This window comes from Clavelina lepadiformis, chromosome 4 (genome assembly GCF_947623445.1).
Source record: "Clavelina lepadiformis chromosome 4, kaClaLepa1.1, whole genome shotgun sequence".
Classification (NCBI taxonomy): Eukaryota; Metazoa; Chordata; class Ascidiacea; order Aplousobranchia; family Clavelinidae; genus Clavelina; species Clavelina lepadiformis.
In genome coordinates, this window is record NC_135243.1 from 9571148 (window position 1) to 9591092 (window position 19945).

Genomic DNA, 19945 nt, shown 5'->3' on the forward strand with positions numbered 1-19945 from the left:
ATTACTAAGCATTTTCATGAAAGCCTACAACATACATCGCATGTGTGGACGGCATTGAACCCGCTATTATGTAAGAACTATAAGATATTAGGTTTCTTTCATAAGAATTGAAAATATGCAATAAAAAGTGACAGAGGGTATATTTTTATACAATTGTTAACAAAATTTAAAACGACGTATAAAAAGAAAACGCAACGTGCAGACCAGCACGTTCGCATATGCCACTAAGTCAGACGCATAAACAACTTAACAGGTACAAAATCAGTAATGACGTCATCGTGTACGCAGGCTGCAGCGCTATTGATATATACGAAGTTTCTTAAGTTTTGCGTGTTGAATCAGCCTAGAATTTGTCCATTAATCACAAAGATATTTATGAAATAAAGACAAAACACAACACACAGTAGAAAAGAGAAATAACTAGAAATTACAGATGTAAATGAGATTTTATTGAGGAAATGACAAAATCAATAACGTAATCGCAAACATTATGGACCAGCCTTGGAATTGAACTAGTTATATGGCAGCAAATGTGGGTACGAATGTAAAATTGATTAAAAGGGAATTGATTAAAATGACAAACTGCCCATGAATTGTTTATTACTGCTTCACTTTTTAATCCAGTGGCTTGGGCAATAACGACTAGACCATCTGGCCAGTAGCCAAGACCGGTCGGAAGACAACAATCAGAAAATCTACAAGAAAGAAACAAACGCCGTGTTTGTGAAATGATTACAATGAACTTGAGAAAGAAACAATGGGAGGTATGTTATAATGCAATGAAGCTATCGACGAAATTCGTATAAGTTCCATTAAGATAATGAGAAAATATAATAAATAAACACAGTAAAGATGTTGAAACTTTGTAAATAAAAACCGATTTTTGATGCAGTGCAAAGCATTGTTCCCAAATTATGGCTATTTTCCACCTTACAAGTTCTTAGCCTTGCTTCTTCGTAGTTCTTAGTTCTCAAACTTGCTTCAAAAATCCAGAGGAGCTTTGGGTGGTTAGTCGACCGGGTTAGCCTTGCGAGGAACACTGTAAACATCTCCTCCTCCTGGGAGCTCCTGACTCTTGTGAGGAAAGAAAAGATCGTCGTGATCCGGAAAGAACGAAGAGGGAGATTGATAGTTCTCGTTCCTTGGACCTGCATCACTTGCAGCATTTGATTGAGAGGGATCACTGCTACTAGAGTTCGACATGTCAACTCCGGAATCTGCTACATCGGGAGCATCGGAGGAGTTTATATCTTTTTTTAATGGTTTCTGCTTCTCTAATGGTGTTGTCTCCCTTGCAAGATCGTACTCAACCTGCAAACCGTTTCCAGACGAATCTTGGACGGACTGCAGTTCCTCAGCTGCTTCGTAAACGACGAGCGTTTCGTCCAGTTCTTTTAAGGGCGGTCGCTGTAGGTCAATCTCTACATAGGCATGCGTGGGACTGTTCCTTTTACCAGCTCGTGTGTGGCTAGACTTTACCACTTTAGGCCTTTGCTTTTGCAAGATCGGGGTTTTCGGAGTAAACTCGCGAGCAAAGGCATATGGAGTGTCTCCGTCACTTGGTGGAAGAATGGTGTCGTAAGGTAAAGTATTTCCTTTCATATCTTCGTAGCCGTCCGTGTCGTCTGCAAACATAATTGTAAACTTAGACAATTTAGAGCATTAATTGTTTTAGTACGATCAAACGATATTTCGACACATAAATTAGTTAACGTTATACGTTAGCTTTACCTGCAAGCGAATAGCCTTGTCCATTCACTAAAAACGCAATGGTGCTTTCCTCAACAGATTTCGTCGGTGAAACATGGCTTTTCTTAGTAAAAGTTGGAGAATCTAAAGGCCGTATCGTGACGTAAGTATTACTTTTTGCTCGGTAAACTGGCGATGGTGGAGCAGCTAAAACATAAAAGCATTTGTTAGGTAAATTGAATTTTACTTCATGACTATACCTATACAGATACGCGTTTGGACAACGTTCGGAACAAGTCATGCAAGGGAAGCAGTTTGCTGCATATACACTTGCACATCACACTTAAATTACTTACCAGAGGTGACAGGTTTATCGTTCACGAAAATTGGGTTAATTATTCCGTTCTCTTGATTTTTAACCTTTTTCGGTGAAAAACTTGAACTTTCTGAATTCGAAGGGGTTTCCTGCGTTGTGAAATATATTTATTTAAAATGGAATAGGAATAAATTTGATGAAAAGATAAAACATTTACTTTTTAAACTATACATATCTGCAAAAAAATATCACAACTTTCAGCAAAACATGTAAGTAAATCAATACCAAAAGTACAATTTATAGTAACTCTAACCGCAAAATAAAAATAGCAAAATGAATTTATTTCGTATCAATTTCACCGTTAAAGTTTCTTTGATACTTACGGTATCGGTTCCTGCCCCCTCAACACCGGGAATAATTCCAAGGTTTTCATCTGTATTCGCAACGTAAGTAATCTCTAAACTACTCTTTCGACGCCTGCGTGTGACGCAGAAAAAAACAAGCAGACAAAAGATTAGAAAGACGATTATCAATGGAATAGTGATGTAAATCGCAATATCTGCATCTTCTCGTCTTCCTAAAGAAGTCCGTGGCCCATCGTCGTGCTCGTTTTGTACATGTCCCAATTGTCTGTTAAACGTAATGGCGTAGATTGCCGAAAACATAATTGGAAGGTCTTCAGCTATAGGTGCAGGTTGAGAGTCTAAACATTACACTTAAAATGTAAAAAGGTAAAAGAAAAGCTTGCGATCGTATGAAAACGCTCGCTTCTTTTCAATCGCAGCAGGAAGAAGTTACAAAAACCACCAGATAGTTAAGTAAAGTAATGTTTACGTTAAATGCATACCATTTGTCAACTCTTGTTGCAAACGTTGGAAAATGTCGCCTGCCAACAAGCCGGCGTCCCTTTGCGAAAATATTCCATCCTGAAGTAGAAATTGTTGAGTATAACATAAACTTATACGGTATCATTATTTTGGTTACGTTTTGAGCAGAATGACCTACCACTGACACAGCTAAGCTACTGTTTTGGTCGTTGACGTATACGCGGGCGCACTGGATGGTGGTGGATCTCTTGTACGTCGAATTGAACGGCATGTTGCGGATTTTGTCACAGAATTCATCGGTTGTTGTTTCCTAAGGTACGGTGGGTGATTAGTAGCATATACGCTTGCTTTCATCGCAATAAGCAACAATAACATAAGTGTATAAAAACGACGATCAGGATTATACGGCTTAGTATAAAAAAAAGCATACCTCCGGCAGTTTGGTGTGATTCAACCAAACCTGAATGACTGAACAGTCTTCGGTAATACTTTCTATAATAAGCAGACAAATTACCACATTTGGCGATTATAATTGTAACAAATCCTATATGCTGTGTCTTGTGTATTGCATTAAAAATCGATCATAGCTACAAATTCGATTGATGCAGTGGTGTTTTACCTTCGTTATTGAGATAAATCCTAAGACAAGTAGATGCCCAGTCGCAGTAATATTTCTCAGCAACACCTTCGCAACTGTTGGTAAGACAAGTGGATCGGTGACATGTTCCCTGGGAGTAATGTTCAAACTGACACGGTAAAAAGGAGTCATTGTGATCTGTAAACAAAGAAAAACATTTCACATGTGGGTCTAACCATTGTTATGAGAACATAGATTGATATGTAAGAATACTGAACGTGCTATTCCGTATGTGAGACTATAGCAGACATTTTATCGTAAACTTGGATTAATTGCTGCTTACCAAAACGCTCGACTTCTTTCACCAAATCGATGGGACACAAGCAATTCACTGATGAACAATTTACAGTAGGCACTTGATACTCTAGCAATAAAAATGAATGTCAAATTCACGGTTTATCAACTTTTACGAAAAAGCTAGAAGATTCCAATCGACTTGTTGCAATTAGGAATCAAATGCCCGATTTTTGGGAATTAATGCTTCAGGCCGATAAATCTATACATAAGCAATAAAATGAGGTTTTAAAATTTGTTTTCAAAGAAGTAATTATACGTTCTGCAGTACATCGAAACTGGTCGAATTTGATATTTCTTTGATCTTACCAACGTCGCACTTTTCTCCAATGTACCCCTTATGGCAGTGACACCCATAGCCGGTTAATTTAGAAAAGCAGTATCCGTGATCTCCGCAGAGGGAAAGTGGATTGAGACGAGGAACAGGGCTTCCATCATCACCGCGAGATGAAACGCAGTAATCCCAAACTAATATATAACTTTGATGAAACTTAACTAGCACTTATTCAGCAAGTTCTATAAAATGATATACCAAAATATCCATATTGCAAAAATAATAATGGGCAAGAAGTATAAATAGTATAAAATCTTGATAGTATAAAAATGTTTTTCGTGTATTTGATGTGAAAAGAAAATGACTTGAAAAGTCGCAATGTACCATGTTCACAAAATCTTCCAAAGTAGCCTTCCGTGCAGGAACAATTGGCTTGTGAAGGGTCATCACTTCGGATTGAGCACGACGCCTGGTTCATACAAGGATTGGTGACGTCAGTGCAAGGATCAATAATGTCGAGACAATCCCGACCACCGAAGCCTGCAATTGATCAAAATGGGCTTCAAAAACTAGTTCTAAACCGCCCTAAACTGGAATCGGTTAGTATGAAAAAATATATTGAACTGTTTTGATGCAATACTGATTGGAGAGGTCTGGTATGAATGATGCTGTGCTAGTGTTTTTAAAGTAACATATTACTGTATATACTATATTATAAATTAAATTACATAATGAACTTTGTGCAATTTCAAATTAATGTTTTAATTAAACAGAAGGTTTACCGTTTATGCAGGTGCATTCGTATCCGAACGTTTCATGATAGCATAGTCCTCCATTTTGGCACGGAGTAGCATCGCATGGGTCAAAATCATATTGGCAAAACCTGCAAGCGAAAGATATTTGACAGAGTTTATCGTCTACATCTGACATTTCAATGGTTTAAACCTTTTAACTCGCCAATCTGCATTCCTTTATGTTTTCAAACAATATCGTGACCGATTTTTAACAAAGATTAGTGTCAGTGCACTAGTTGAAAATAAGAAAGTTATGGAAAATACAAACCTGCCGTTGTGGTAGGGATCGCAGAGGCAATCAAATGACCCCTCGGTGTTGTTACAAGTTCCACCGTTCTGACAGATTTCGACCCGGTAGGAACATTCGTTGATGTCATTCTGGCAGTAGGTGCCATTGAAGCCCTATCAAAAACAAATCGCTTCAGTTTGACTGGAAATTTATCTGATAAAAGCCCACTACTTTATACGTCACGATTTTGGAGGTTTTAAATAGTTTTACAAAGGCCATGTTGTGGCGTTTGTTTATCGTTAGATTTATCGATTTGATAAAGATTAAATATGACGTAAAAATTCGCAAAAATTATATGCCGTAGGGAGAAAAGTAGACCGCAAATAATAAGCGTAAAAATTGCACATCAAAGCAAACAGCAATAATTTTAATTAGCAAATAAACAACAACCACTAGATGACGCAAACCGACCGGTTATCAGGAATAAGTCTACAACAGTTTGGACGATTGCAAATTAGTTATACGATTAAAACTCTGTAGTCAAATCACCGATCGATTTATTAATAATTTTGTGTTTATGACAAGTTTGGAGCGGTAGAAATCCACTATTTTCATCTTGCAAAGTTATAAATTAACCAGCATATAAAATTTATTTCATCTGTCGCCTGCGTTATGTTTCTAAAATCTCTTCCAACTCTAGGGCTCCTTGAGCAACAAATATGGTACAACATTTCGCAATAACTATCAAGCACTTGCTTAACTTGATTTTATCTTGAACGAACTTTTAAAATTGAATGTAAGCATTTTCAAACTTATAGTTTTTGTTACGATAATCTGCCTCTTGTGACAACATGGTTTAACCAATGTCACGGACACGATAAAACGTAACCACGTAAACCAACGGTTGCTATTTATGTTAAAAAAGCCGGAAAGAGAAGATGCAGTATTTTCTGGAGAAGTCAATAAAAAGCCGCAGAAACTACTGGAGAACTTTCTCGTGTATCGTGTAAGTAAAGCAACATGCTGGATAGGCGCAGGATCGGTTGTCGGGGTAGTAATGCGTCCGATAGTACATGCGTTAAAGTCTTATCAGCATATCGTCATCACTACACCTCGTTAACACGTAATAGGTCATGGCCGTAAGGTCACTCAGAAGAATTTTTTAAGAATGTATCTTTAGCATGAGGTAAGCGAAAAATTTTGCTTGTACAAAACTTCAAGCGGAAAAAATGGACTGATGGTTTTCAAGCGATATAGTTTGAAAGGTAATTAATCAAGGCAGTCTGTTCTAGCTTATACATTTATCTTTTTCATCGCTTCCACGCTAAACTACTTCTAAAAGCTTTACAAAAACCAAAACGCTTCGACGGTACACATGTTTCGTTTCTAAAAACTCCACCTTTAAGAAACCCAGTTTTATGCAAAAGGTGTGTCGCGACATCAACACGTATACATCTCTGTACTGCAATGGTAAACAAAATTTATCCTACCTGCGCGCAGTTGCAAAAGAATCCATTGGGCACAGGTATGCAAATTCCATCATTAATGCAAGGACCGCTACTGCAGTAATTTATCTCGTTTTCACAGTAAGTACCATTGTAGCCAGGTCTAAATTAAACAAATGGAAAATGAAACATGTCCATCTAGCAAAAACTAAAAACTGACAAAAGTAAAATTACAGCACCCATTCACAATGTTTCTTTCAAGACTTGAAATAAAAATTACTGCACTTCAACAGAACTAAGCTTTAGTAAAAAACGATTTATGGTGTTGTAAAGACAAAAATTGTTTAGATTTTCGATTCACCTGCAAATGCACAAAGTAGAGTTTTCGTGAGATAAACATCGGGCTTTGTTCTGACATGGATTATGCTGACAAGCCAGTTTTGCTAACTCCGGATCGTTGTCATTTTTAGCTACCTGGCACGCATCCCCCGTATAACCGGCAGGACAAGCGCATCTATATAAACAAAAAATAAACATGACAATTAAACCTAGAACAAATGTTACTGTAGAGTGTGGACCGTTACATGAGCACCAGAATTTAGAGACTTATCGAAAGCTATCATGAAGCGGAGGCATAGGTTAGGACCATGCGTTTGTTGAGAGAAGTAAAAAGATCCTTGTGTGTGCAGTTGTCAGTAAATTAAGCTGCATAAATGTAAGACAACTTACAAGTATTGCCTTTTAAGACTGATACAAGTTGCATTTTCGGGACACGGATCTTTTGCCAGGTCACATGTGGGAATTTCCCTTTCGCAAAGTCGGCCTTCATATCCGAGTGGGCAAATGCAGTTAAAGTTCTGGTATGAAAACATTGTTAAAATCTTGTAAATTAAAAAGAAATCCCTTTCTTCCACAACCTTAAACTTGTATTTACTTGTAAATACTGCAAACAAGTGATGCCGTATCGGGTAGATTGAGCCTTACCTGTTCCGATCCATAAGTTGAAGGTAAAATTGCTGTAACGTTGTTCTTGGCCACGTAACAAATCGCTCCGTTTTGGCAAGGCAGAGATGCACAGGGGCTGCCGACACCATGTTGGCACAAGGGTCCAGTGTATGCGGTTGGACAAGAACAATTAAACGAATAATCGGGATTGACACCGCATATGCCGCCTAAAATTTAAAGTGTTTATTTGGCGGTGTACCATGTTATGGTGGCTTTAAAATAAAGGGCGGCTGTAAGGCAGACCTGAGAGTACTGTAATTCAACATATTTCTGAAATGCGTAACTGCAAATCTAAGTAGCATTGTTTATCAAGTAATAACACATGTAAAGGAAACGTTTACCAACGTCACTAACGACAGTAACGTTATTGCAATCCGATAACGTCCTTCTACAGTATATAAGCATTTACAGTATTTACGTGTTTGAAATTCTCACTTTTACGTCCAGTTCTAGCTAAATGATAGCTCAACAAGCTTTGCAAAACTGACTGTACTTTATTTTTTAAAGTTTGCTTCAATTCGGAAAGTGGAAAAATGAATTTAAAAAAAATTTCGAACATCAACAGCACATTATTTACGAATGATGTTTTGGTTATGCCCTGGACTAGATGACTATCTAATGCAAATGGTTCACACTTACCGTTAGCACACGGATCGATCACGCATGGGCTTATTCTATTTTCACAGTTAACACCATTGTATTGCTCCGAGCAATTACAACTGTAGAAGGCAACGTGGTCGGTGCATGTGCCGCCATTTATACAAGGATTGCTGGCGCAGTCGTCAATGTTTTCGTCGCAAACTTCACCTGAAAATGAAATTATGAAGAAACTATACAAATCGTGACACCATGTCACAAAAGATATCTCAACAAACTAGAATTTTATGCATTTCTGATGAAGCGGCAGCCTAAACAACTATGCTTCTAACACACATTAGTAACAGAGTAGAAGCAACGACAAGAACAATAACAGCTTTCGATGTTGTTAGGATAGCTGTATGTTGTACATACCCCTGTAACCTGGGTCACAGTCACACGTAAAACTGTTGACGCCATCTACGCAAGTGCCATGTAGACCGCAGTTCGCTGTAGCGCATTCATCGATGTCAACTGAACAAGTTGAACCTCTGTAACCGGCAGGGCAGTTACAAGAAAAAGACGTCGGGCTGTGGCGCTGATGAAAGAAAAAGGGAATGGTTCGGTCAAGGTCGTTTGGCCCAAAAAGGAAGCAAATCTCCTATCTGTATAACACGCGACGAGGTATTTGTTTGAATGAGTCAACCAAAGCGCTGTATTTTATGTCAAAAAGTTTATGTGCCTGTACTCTCTTATTATACTCCATGCAAAGAATTCTCTTTGAAGCAGTATAATGTTGGAAAGGCTAAAAATTCCAAACATTCCAGTCTAACGCAATCGGAGAAGACGAATAAATCACGTTTTTGAATTTACCGCAATTCGATTTTGCGGATTATAAGCTAAATATTTCATAGAACAACATTTTCCGACGTGTCTTGTTAATCGGCGTCTAACTGTCAATTAGAACTGCAAAGACAGAAGAAGAGATTATACAAAGCAATTAATCACGAACATTTGCCGTCTGTCAATCCTTCACTCCTAAAAAGGCCTTGATAGAAGCATTTTCTGTAAAAGAATTGCACGACTTGACAATTCCAAAGTGGGACCATGTGACATGCTAATTTTCTTAGAAAGAGATTACTGTCAATAGAAGTTTCCAACTGCATGAGATTAAATGGATCAAATCAAGAAGTGTTTTTTTGTATTTATATCCAAAAAAGTAGCACCAAACCGTGGGTTTATCCTAATAAAGGCGAAATTAAACTGTGTTTACTAATAAACACGATTTATCCGCAAAAAAGCGTTTTCGAGGTCAAAATAACCTAATGCGTTTACAGTGCAAAACTAATCGGATTACCACAATTGACTGAAACTTTGCAAGCCTCCCTTTAACAGTGTGCAACCCTGTAGACTTATACCAGTTTATGCGGAGTAAAAAATGTTAAATTTGTGATACAGACATACTGGACTCATTGAAAATAACAACAGTGTTCAGAAAGATATACTCAATTAACTTAAATTAACTCCAATAATAAATAACTGGAATACTAAAAAGCCTGTACTCAGATAACTAAAATAACTCAAATAAATATGCAAGAAAATCACAACTAAAAGGTAATCTAATAATTCCAGGTACTGTAGCGTAATACGCGGTAGGTTTTAATTCGTAAATGAATGAGTCACCAAGATAAAAGTAGATCATTTCAAACTTAAATACTTTACTACACATGTAACAGAAAGTGAAATTGAAAATACTAAAAAGAAAGGACAAAAAAATTTTTTTTTTAAATATTAGCTCACCAGGCAGGTTGCTCCGTTCTTACAAGGTTGATTTGCACAGACGTTCACTTCTATATCAAACAAAATGGTATAGAGGTCAAATTTCTATTCTTTTCGGTACTGTTAATAAATATATCCGCCTACTACTGTCAGGAAACATGAAAAATGAGTTTACGTATACAACACATTAATTTCACTTCAAGGTTTTATTATAGTGTCAATCGCCATAAATAGGTACAATGTATGCAGCTAGTTGTTGCGTGTGCTTTACTGGCAGATTTGTAAATTTACCACAATTTCCAAATGGTCAAACAAGTTAGACATTAAACGTAACACACCGTTTTCACAATTTTTTCCATGATAACCAGGCAAACAATGACAGCTGTAATCACCAACTAAATCTTCACAACGTGCCGTATGTGTTGAATTGCATGGGTTTGGCTGGCATTGATTAGTGTCTGCAAAATGTCAAATTTAAGTGTATCCACTAAGTATAGACCTGTAACTTTTCAATAACAAACAAGTCTGAATCCACACTGATGCGCAAAACATTCGAATTAAGCATATCATGAAATTGTAATTCAAAAGAAGTCGTTAAAATATCTCAAATTCTTTGAATATCTTTTTAACGCAATGTTGTGTTAGCACAAGAACGCCGACCATAAAAACAACAAATTACAAAAACAGGCAAAGTAGTTCAATGCACGTTCAATTAAGTGTGGGAGAGATTCCTTTTTAATTGCTGTAACGAATCATAAATAATACCATACATCAAGCTAAAGTGACGACAGAGCCATTAAAGTTGTGTTGAAAATTGAAAAAATGTGCCAAATTGTTCAAGAAAAAACAAGACGTGTTCGGGAAAGTTAGAAACACACCTTGCAGAAGATTACTATTGCTAAAAATATGCGGTTTTACTCAAAACCTTATCAGTATAATTGCTACCTGCTCCCTTCACGCCTTGTCTTATCTGCTAGTTCTTTTATACGCGGAAGTCGGAATAAAAGGCTATTTAAGGAGCTTCTTTGATATGAGTAGGTCTCAAATTAGAAGGATTAAGACTTTCTGAAAAGGTGGCCTTTTTGAATTGATAGTTTTCGTGAGGTTTAAATCCCGCAAGAATTCAAATAGCCTCTGCAAAACTAATCGAAAGGCGATAGAACGGTCATTAAAAACGATCGCTCGAAAACAATTTATCGATGAATAGACATAAGTTAATTTTCATCAGTTCAAAGCTGTGATAACAACAAAACAAATACATACATTTCACACGAAAAAAGAAGCGTGGTATTTCTAATGGACACGTTTCCGGGTCGACGAATATTTATGTGTGCAGCTGATCGTTCCCACAAACGCGAACCGTGAGTCATCACTTGCATCGGATTAATTTAATAAAGAAATTTTTGAAAAAATACGGCATTTATGACGTCAAACAATTTAAGTCACGTTGTGAGAAAATTCTCGGATTAAGGTGATAGACAATCACAGTAGATTGTGAACATATTGGTCGAAGAAAAACAGCAACAAAGCTAGACGTTGTGTGGAGAGCCAAATGTTATTTTGTTGACGTATAGTCCATACATGGTATAGCTAACGATAACGCGAAAATTACCAGCCTAAAAACATTGAAACATGGGCTAGGAAAGCCAATCCTCAAACGGCCATTTTTAACACGCATTAAAATGAATACAGTCAAACTTGACGTCTTTGCACGCATTAAGCAAAGAAAAATTCGGCGGATGATTAATAAAAGCTATGCGATTATTCAATTTCTTACCTGTGTAACGTCTCCAATATGCTTGCTGTAACAAAAAGTACGTCAATGAGTGCTTCAAATTAGCACAAATACAAAGATTTAAGCTGGTAACATGGGTCATAAGGTAAAATAAAATTTACTGAACACACAGCTGCTTGGTGAAACCTGTGACAGTTAGACGTGAATTACCGCTGCTTCATGATTTTTTCTTATATTTACTGCTTTCTCATTCTGTCATGAAATAACCCCGCCACAAAAAACATCGGTTATCGGGCATGCAATGTTTTACTCACAGTGAGAGCATCGTTTTCGAAAGCCTCCCTCGCCTCTTCGTAGGAGCATCTTTCCTCTTCGCACTCTTGCTCAATATTGCCCGGGAAGAGCTCTTCGTGACGCAGCCAAGAGTTAGCTCTTTTGCTTCTGTGCTTGATAAATTCTACAGCCTCCTCCCGAACAAGGAATACTGGAGACGAAAAATATAATATGTATGAAGCATCAGGCCAGAATTCGAATCCAAAGCATCTTAAGTCATCAATTTTGGTTGTTATTTCTTCTTCCTATACATGGAGTTGGACGCTGTGTCATGTTTATGCAATAATATGAAGTGTATAACTATACGCAATATTCTACGTAGTTACGTGATGATTATGGAAACGAACAATGTCGACGCTATTAGAAAACACGGTAACTTGTGAGTAATTTGGCTGAAAAGTAACTTGCAACCTTATAAAACTATATTGCCAGATTTATTGAAATTCCTGTCACACCACTGAGTAATTAAAACACCCAACAAAGATAGCAATCTACGTCAGCGAGCCCGATATCTTTGCGGGGCTCGCTGCTAAACAACCTGCTGGCCATAGTGGAGGCAATTTTCAGTTCATAAGCAACTTTCAAAGATCTTAATCAGTACGGTATAGCAGTACTCTTACAGATCATTCATGAATAGAGTACTTGACTGTGTGATACAAAGCCATGCTAACTACTGTAGTATGGGTTTCTCGACAGCTAATAACGATAAATGAACTAAGGGAAAACCTAAAACAGACAACTTTAGGGTGTGCTTGATAAAGGGCATAATATGCTTGTAATTTTGAGTAGCGGACACAAAATATTCCGGAATTGCAGCGCTATTTTTAATATCATGTTTTGTCACCAGTCTTCAGACCCTAAGTCTATTGTAGTGGGTGCCGAATCGCCCCGTGAAAGCATTAATCCTAACGACAAGTTTGTCACGTTCCCGTCAAAATCTCTGGTGCTAAAAAGCTGAAAGCGTATCTCCTGGTGTATCTTTACGGCGTCTTATTACGTAAATAAGAGATTAAAATGTCACTTTGATTTTACCATGACAAAAGATGAGACTGCATGTCGCCTAAATAGCGTTGGCATAATTTGGAATTACGAGGGTCCACAACAAGGCCCAAAATTCTTCTCGACAAAAATTGTAACTAACAGGTCTCTGGTACGAAACGAGTTCGTCTGTTTATGGTTAAGATAAATGTAATGATCTTTGTCGGCAAACTTTGTAGGTTGAAAAACTCCAAATGAGTGCGAGTAACCTAAGTTATTGGCCAGCGGCTATCGAAAAGTTCCTTTGCGTTCGCTTTTAGATTATTTATGAAAAAAAAACAGCCAGGATTACGGAGCGGTCAATTTAAAAAGCGGCAGCAAAACTTGTTTATTTACGGAACAAAAAGAAAATGTTGTGCTCACCTTTCCTAAACGCACATTGCTTTCGAACGGGAGAAACTATCAGCGACAACACGATTGTTACTTATGAAGTTATGAGTATGACTAAAGTTTTCTTGCGAAACAATCGGCATCAAAACTGAATGAAGGCCGTTGTAGTGAGCATATAAGACATGGTATAGCTATGCAGATATACGGTTTATCTGGTTACAAATCAAATATTTTGGTGACTGTATCGTTATTTATTTATGCTCGAAGCAGGCTTAAACCGTTAGCAATTGAATAAGTTGTTCAGTATTAATTGAAAACAACAATTCACTTTAATTCGAATGTGGGTTATTCCGAAACAGCTTATCAGCTTTATGTTGCTTATGTGAGGATGTTTTTCGACGTATTAATTACAATTGCAATTTTATGACAGTTAAAACAAATGTAAGCACGCTTTGTTCAATTTACTGCCAAAATATAATCATTGTGCAAGTCATAAAACTAACACTCGAGGGAACACAATTAGGTCTTGCCAGCGATGCTAACACCGATATTATTTTGCAGGCTTCAGACAATTCAAATATATTTAAGACCGGTAAATTTAAAATTTAATTTGCAATTAAGAACCTACCTTATTAAAATACATTTCATAAAAATCACTTAATTCTTAAATACTATACAGTATCATGTGCTGGCCTGTAATTCTGTCAAGCAAAAGCATACAAAGAGTGTACAAACAGACATTGAGTTTAGGCAAGTTTACCGTTTTTATCACAGTTTGGCCCTGTCCATGTCCCTTTGCATTCCAAGTCACCAGTAAAGGGATTGCATTGAAGCTGCGGAGATGGGGGTAAACAGGTGACCGCACATCGGGGTCCGTATTGATTAGGGGCGCAGGAAAGGGTAAGAGTGGCAAAGAGTCGACACCCTTTCACACCTTTAAAAAAATCAGAACATTTAAAATCTGGCAAAAGTGATCTTTGCAAGAACATGTAGGGTTATGAGAACTGAATATCCTATAAACAAAATATTTCAGTGTTTAATGCACAAACGCCCACCTCCATTAGACACCAGTTCCACTCTGTGTAACGCACCATCATTTGGAAACATTAAAGGTAAATCTGCCCAATAATCAACCTCATTGACGTTAAATACTTCAAATTGCAAAGTAGTAATTGCCACCAAGTGAGTGTCGCGCTAAAAATAGCAAAACACAGTTGAATTGCTATCAGTGAATATATAACGAGGTTATTGGAATCAATTGTTGTTTATTCATAATTTGGCCTTTATCTTATACACTCAAAATGAACATTTGAAGTTAAAATTTGTCTTATTTTATATATTTGGGCTGGATCCTATATGTTCTGTATCTTATACAAAGGATTGTAAAAGCTGTCTCTTATGCACATTTAAAGTTTAACCTCCAGCTAAAATTTTGACCTATAAATACTAACATTAAACATTGCATCGCTTGCCAAAACGGTTAAAACTTCTTTGAAATTGTCTAAATCAAGATATCAATCATTCTATAGTCATATTTTATTTCATAGAAAACATTTCACGAAAAAAAGTGATAAATATAGCAACTAATTATTAAAGTGACTTAGCGTGGGCTGTAATTACAACAGTATCTTAATTAAAGGAAATACAACACAAAACCAAAATACTTTTTCTTTAACGCAGTCATGAGGTCTATTACGTAATTGTTGCTTTGGAGAAAAAGACCTGCTATTGGCTGTTATTACGGCGTGATTATTGAAAAGGTACCAAACGTGCAATTACTGCATTGGTTGGACAACCGACAGATTCTGACATTATAGAGAACGGCTAATGATTGATTAACGACTGCATCAGCAAGAACATTCGCATAATAGTCGAATAATATATTCCTAATGCACATGCATGATAATTTTTATTGTCATTGAAAATTGCATCACCATGAAAAGATGCAACATGAATACGGAAATGCGTATTCATGTACTTTTGCTGTAATTTCATTAGATAAGATTTATCAGGAACTTACGTTATCCGAGCGTAACGGAAAATGCAGTACTTCGAATAGTTGTGACGTCATTCCCTGCGCATTTTGACTGCTTTGGACAACCTTGAAGAAACAATCACGACAAAATGACAATTAATCAAGCGGCAACGGACTTTAGTTGCTAAAACAAGATGCTTTAAAAGTTCATGAAGGGTTGATTTACTTATGTATTTATATTCAAAGTAGAAGTTTTTTTTACGTGGGTAACAATTCATAAAAAAGGTTCTAAACTGTCATATACCATTTTATTAAAATCAACTAAACCAGGAATTTAAACAAAATCTTTGCGTTGTTTACCAAAATTAAAATAGGTCGTTTGCTTACTTGCTTGCTTTTAAGATTAGCCGATAGGCAATCATGATGATCCAGAGCTGTTTTTTCAACAGAATCTGCCGCGGTTAAACACAATATTATTTGCGGCACAGTGCCTAACGTGACATCACTTGGATCGAAAGCAAGCAATTTGTCAGTTGGGACACGTGACTTGTCTCCTGGAAGCAGTAATTCGATGGACACCTCGAGATATCCGTGAAATTCTAAATCGTTGCTTGCATCCTGTAATCTCGCCGAGAGATTAGCGGTGGTCAGCATTGTTTGCACCACCATGAGTAGTACGCAGGTTATTGTACGTGGCAACATCGAGATCTTGATAATTATAATTTCAAGATGTTTGACGATAAATTGGTGGCTTTTCGTCAAAATATGCTAGCAGTATACAGAAGAAGTTTCCTCTAAAACATTACAATAACCGCAGCCTTGCCTATTTCAAAACTAAGCTGCAACATTCAAAAATTTCTTGGTATAAGCCAATACAAAGTGGTAGGTTTAAATATAGTAAGACAACTAAATAACACAATCAAGCTTTCGTTTTTAAAAAACCTTGTTTGTCTGTAGTTTGTCCCGTAACCTTACTGGCGCTCTATTCATTTCTTATTCTAATTAATCATGAAGCAGTTTGCAGTCTTTTTTGAACAACCAACACCGTCTTTCTCCCGTCTAAGTACAGTTTCCCTTTTTCAAAGCTTGCGTCAAAACAAAGCACGAACTTTTGCTGTCTGCTATTAAGTTCTGACAATTCTAATTTCTAGCGTCATGTCATCAATCAAATAGTTGCTCTATCATGAATTACATTCACGGTGCAAAACTGGTAACAAGTTAACTATAGTACACCCGAAACATGTACAGCATAGTCTTAACAGTGTTACTAATGCTAAGCGCGAGAGACCAGTTCATGCAGAAGTTGCCTTTTTCTCATACTTTTGCACATACTCGAATAGTCCGACATTTATAAATGGTTTCTGCCCATAGCAGGTCATCAACATTCAACAATGGCAAGTTGCTGGCGACTGATAAGTTTGATAACTACTGCACTCATTTTGAAAACGTACTTTTTCGAATTTTTTTTATCTCATCTATGTATTTACACTTTAGAGCCTCGCGATTGATATTAGTAGATATGTGTAACGCAAAGCATTTTATTTTAATGGAACAACTAACGTTTCGTTTCTGGTCATGGAAACAAGAAATACTGCAAGTAGGCCTATATATGGTTCCAGTACTCAGAACAAAATGCATTAACACCTTAACAGTTATACAACCCAAAACGACTCGATAAGGATGAAAATAAAAGTGCCACATGGCAGGATGCCGGACGAGCAATCAATCTAACAATCAAAAATCTTGGAAGAACCTTTTTTGGGGAAATCAAAAGCACCAAGAAAATTAGCGAATTCCAATATTATAATTGGTGCTTATGACAAGTCCATTCTTGTAAATGCCAAAATGTCAACACAAGGTTGCATCCTTCACAGATCAAGCAAAGATTATCTTAAGCTGGAGGCTCTATCCTTATTATCAATTAATTTTTCAAACCGTACCGACCAGATTTTATAGTTATGATCTGCTGCTAGAAAAATCCCGCACAATCGGGCTTTTTAAGCAGAACGGCAAAATAAAAGAATGAAGAAATTTTGTACTTTGCACCCATTGTCTTACGTTGACAAATATTTTTAAAAAGAACTCCCCTTAAAACGTCAGCGAACAGAAATCTTCAAGCTAATGAAAATTCAATTCAATAAAAACAATTCTAACAAAACAAATTTTGATACCGGCTTCATATGATATATATGCAAATCTCCAAATACCACTTTGTTTACACCACTGTTTCCGCCTACCAAAATTAAGCGTTTACCCAATTTCGTGTTTGACGGTATTTGTCAATCAAGAAACCGTGTCTACTAACCTGCCAACACGTATTTGGATGAAGTAAACTACAATTAAATCCAAAGCCCGTGAGAGCGACTCACTCTTCTAGTGCTTGTGGTATTCACTTCACTCTGCGTCATCTGATATCAAATAAGACAAATTTTGCCGACATGAACGCTAATAATTTAGCCATATAAAGGAGTGTTCTGAAAAAAGCTTAATAGTTTGGATAACTCCTTGTGAGAAAATAGAGACATTCCAACAATCAAGACCGGTTATTTGTGGCGTTCGAAAACATCTTACCTGCCTGGTCAGTCGACACAGTTTTTGCCTTGATTAATCGTTTGCGTAGTTGTTTGCGTAGTACAAGAATCGAGCAGTTGTTTGGAGAATCATTGAAGCATTCTCAACTATAATATTGCTCGTGTTAAGGCAGTGAAAAGTATTTTCAGAGTCTTTTTTTTTTCACTTTTTTGCCATTGATTTTCAGCTATTGGAATATTTTGAGATTCATATTTGATGTGGCTAGGGCAGGCTTATCTCACTAATAGAGATAAAACTCCTTAAATCAGTTAATTTGTAATTTACTACAGTCTAATTTAGTTTTCGAGAGATTGCTATTGCAATAAGATAAATTGTGAAATTTAACACCGACATACGTTTATAATAGTTCGACCAAATATCAAGAAAATAACGTCATGATATCACGAGGAATGCTGCTTGCGCCATAGCATTGCAACAATCACCGGAAGCAACTCCTTTAAAGTTAGGAAAATCTATTGACTGAGGTATGGATTTCCGGGTCATTCTGCATTTGCATTACCAAAAACAATGTCTGTGCTGGCGTAACTTTTTGTAATATGAACCTGTCATCCTGTGAAGGCATTCTTGAGGAAAACGTTTTTCCGATACTGGGGCAGGTTGCTTTTGGAGAGTTTAGTAATTCTAAAAGAAAGTTGTTTAGTACGTCAATTTCCCTCTCATATTAATCAGTTAACAGTACCTCATCACTAATTCTGCCACGGTTTAAAGTTATCTGGTTTTCGTCATATTACTGTTACGAACTCCATTCCATGCAGCTTAATATGATTCTGTGGCTGCCGTTTGTTATAAGGTTTTGGTTACATGAGGCAATAAAACTGGTTAACTCGCCTTTCTTGTTACATAGAAAGTTGCAAGTTGTAACTGTTTACTTTTTACGAGGCATTTGCCTGTTATTAACCCAGTGATTCCTTATTTTTCCGACAATCTTGTGTGATGAACTCTCTACATTGTTTGAAGATTTGCGGGTCCCCAACATATCAATAAAGAATCGAAAATAATTAATCTACAAGCTAAAAAACTAGCTATTAATTGTGATTTTTGTGATTGCGTTCTGATGCAATAGCTTGCATACCAATGTTTGCAAATTCAAAAGACCCTTTAAGTAGCAAAAAATGCCTGAAAATAAATCTTACGACTAACGAACGTACTATCATTCATCTTAGACAAAATGTTTTGGAAAATATTCTCAGGATTTCTTAACAAATTGCGTTTGCCTCTGCTAAGGGCAAATTCAGGCATAGCCGCTAGGACTATTGAAGGCGTCTTGCAGTATATGAGTATGTGAGCTTTGTTTCATGATTTGCTCTTAATTGGTATCTTTGTTATATATGAGTGTAACGATAGAGTAGCAGTTTATATATTTTCACTTTTCACCATGTTTGCACATTACGCAAAGGAACAAACGTATTTAGCCCGGGTGCTGCATTGATGTGTAACTCGAGTTTTAATGAAATGCTATCCAACAATTTCATTTTCTGAGCAATAAGTGTTAGCATTTCGAAAAGATAACTATCGCAGAGAAGGTTTTAGTGACGATGATTTTGCGGGCATTGGATTAGATGTTAATTTGTTTTATATGAAGTTTACCTTGTATACTGTAATAACATACGAAATTATTTTAAATCCTATTAACAAATAAAGTTTGTGTCGTTCAAGATGGCATTCTTGTACTGAAATAACCCCACATAGTTTCAATCATGACATACCGTTGCTTGTACCATCAGTCATACACTTATACACCTGTTTGTTAAATTTAAACGAGAAAAGTGTCGACCGACTGTAGTTTGTACCCGCCTGTACTCTTTCTTTGTTCAGGTCAAAAGTAACCCGCTTAATCGCGCTCCCAAGGTGTACCATTTGATATATCACCCGTTAACGTAAACACAATTTCTGCGGAGAGCGAATTAATCCGTCAAATGCCAATGTAACATTTCGAAGTGTTATAGCGGAAAAATAATCGTGATTTCAGTTACTTATCGGCAAATGCTTTGCGTAGGTGGATGGGTGTTAGCTAGATCAATAATATTTTCATGCAACATAATATTACTACGGTCTTCGTGTAATCAATGCGGGCCTT

The 19945-nt window shown here is 36.8% G+C and overlaps 1 protein-coding gene across 2 annotated transcripts; it reads right to left on the minus strand.

Moving 5' to 3' along the window:
* Positions 1-123: 123 nt before the first annotated feature.
* Positions 124-16134, minus strand: LOC143451672 (uncharacterized). 2 transcript variants are annotated; one of them, XM_076952388.1, is made up of 27 exons: positions 15664-16134; positions 15322-15402; positions 14357-14495; positions 14062-14235; positions 11915-12084; positions 11643-11667; positions 10204-10323; positions 9887-9936; positions 8522-8684; positions 8150-8317; positions 7490-7677; positions 7235-7362; positions 6867-7019; positions 6551-6668; positions 5100-5233; positions 4820-4920; positions 4422-4577; positions 4073-4231; positions 3753-3833; positions 3452-3607; positions 3263-3324; positions 3011-3142; positions 2853-2931; positions 2389-2708; positions 2046-2154; positions 1732-1896; positions 124-1625 (listed from the first exon to the last, which is right to left on the minus strand). In XM_076952388.1, exons 1-27 carry the CDS (start codon positions 15976-15978, stop codon positions 1009-1011), a joined length of 4263 nt encoding a protein of 1420 aa, XP_076808503.1. In that variant the 5' UTR covers positions 15979-16134; the 3' UTR covers positions 124-1008. The 2 variants fall into 2 exon arrangements, with proteins under 2 accessions (XP_076808503.1, XP_076808504.1); XM_076952389.1 differs by lacking the exons at positions 124-1625; positions 1732-1896; positions 2046-2154 and having other exon boundaries at positions 2434-2635.
* Between the last annotated feature and the right edge of the window lie 3811 nt (positions 16135-19945).

Bases quoted from the DNA above. Each gene is read 5' to 3' on its own strand.
- LOC143451672 (XM_076952388.1), bottom strand. From the start codon at position 15,978: ATGTTGCCACGTACAATAACCTGCGTACTACTCATGGTGGTGCAAACA. The intron at 7,678-8,149 runs GTAAGTGTGAAC...TTTAAATTTTAG, and splicing joins GATCGATCCGTGTGCTAACG to GCGGCATATGCGGTGTCAAT. The intron at 5,234-6,550 runs GTAGGATAAATT...TGTTTTTGATAG, and splicing joins TCTTTTGCAACTGCGCGCAG to GGCTTCAATGGCACCTACTG.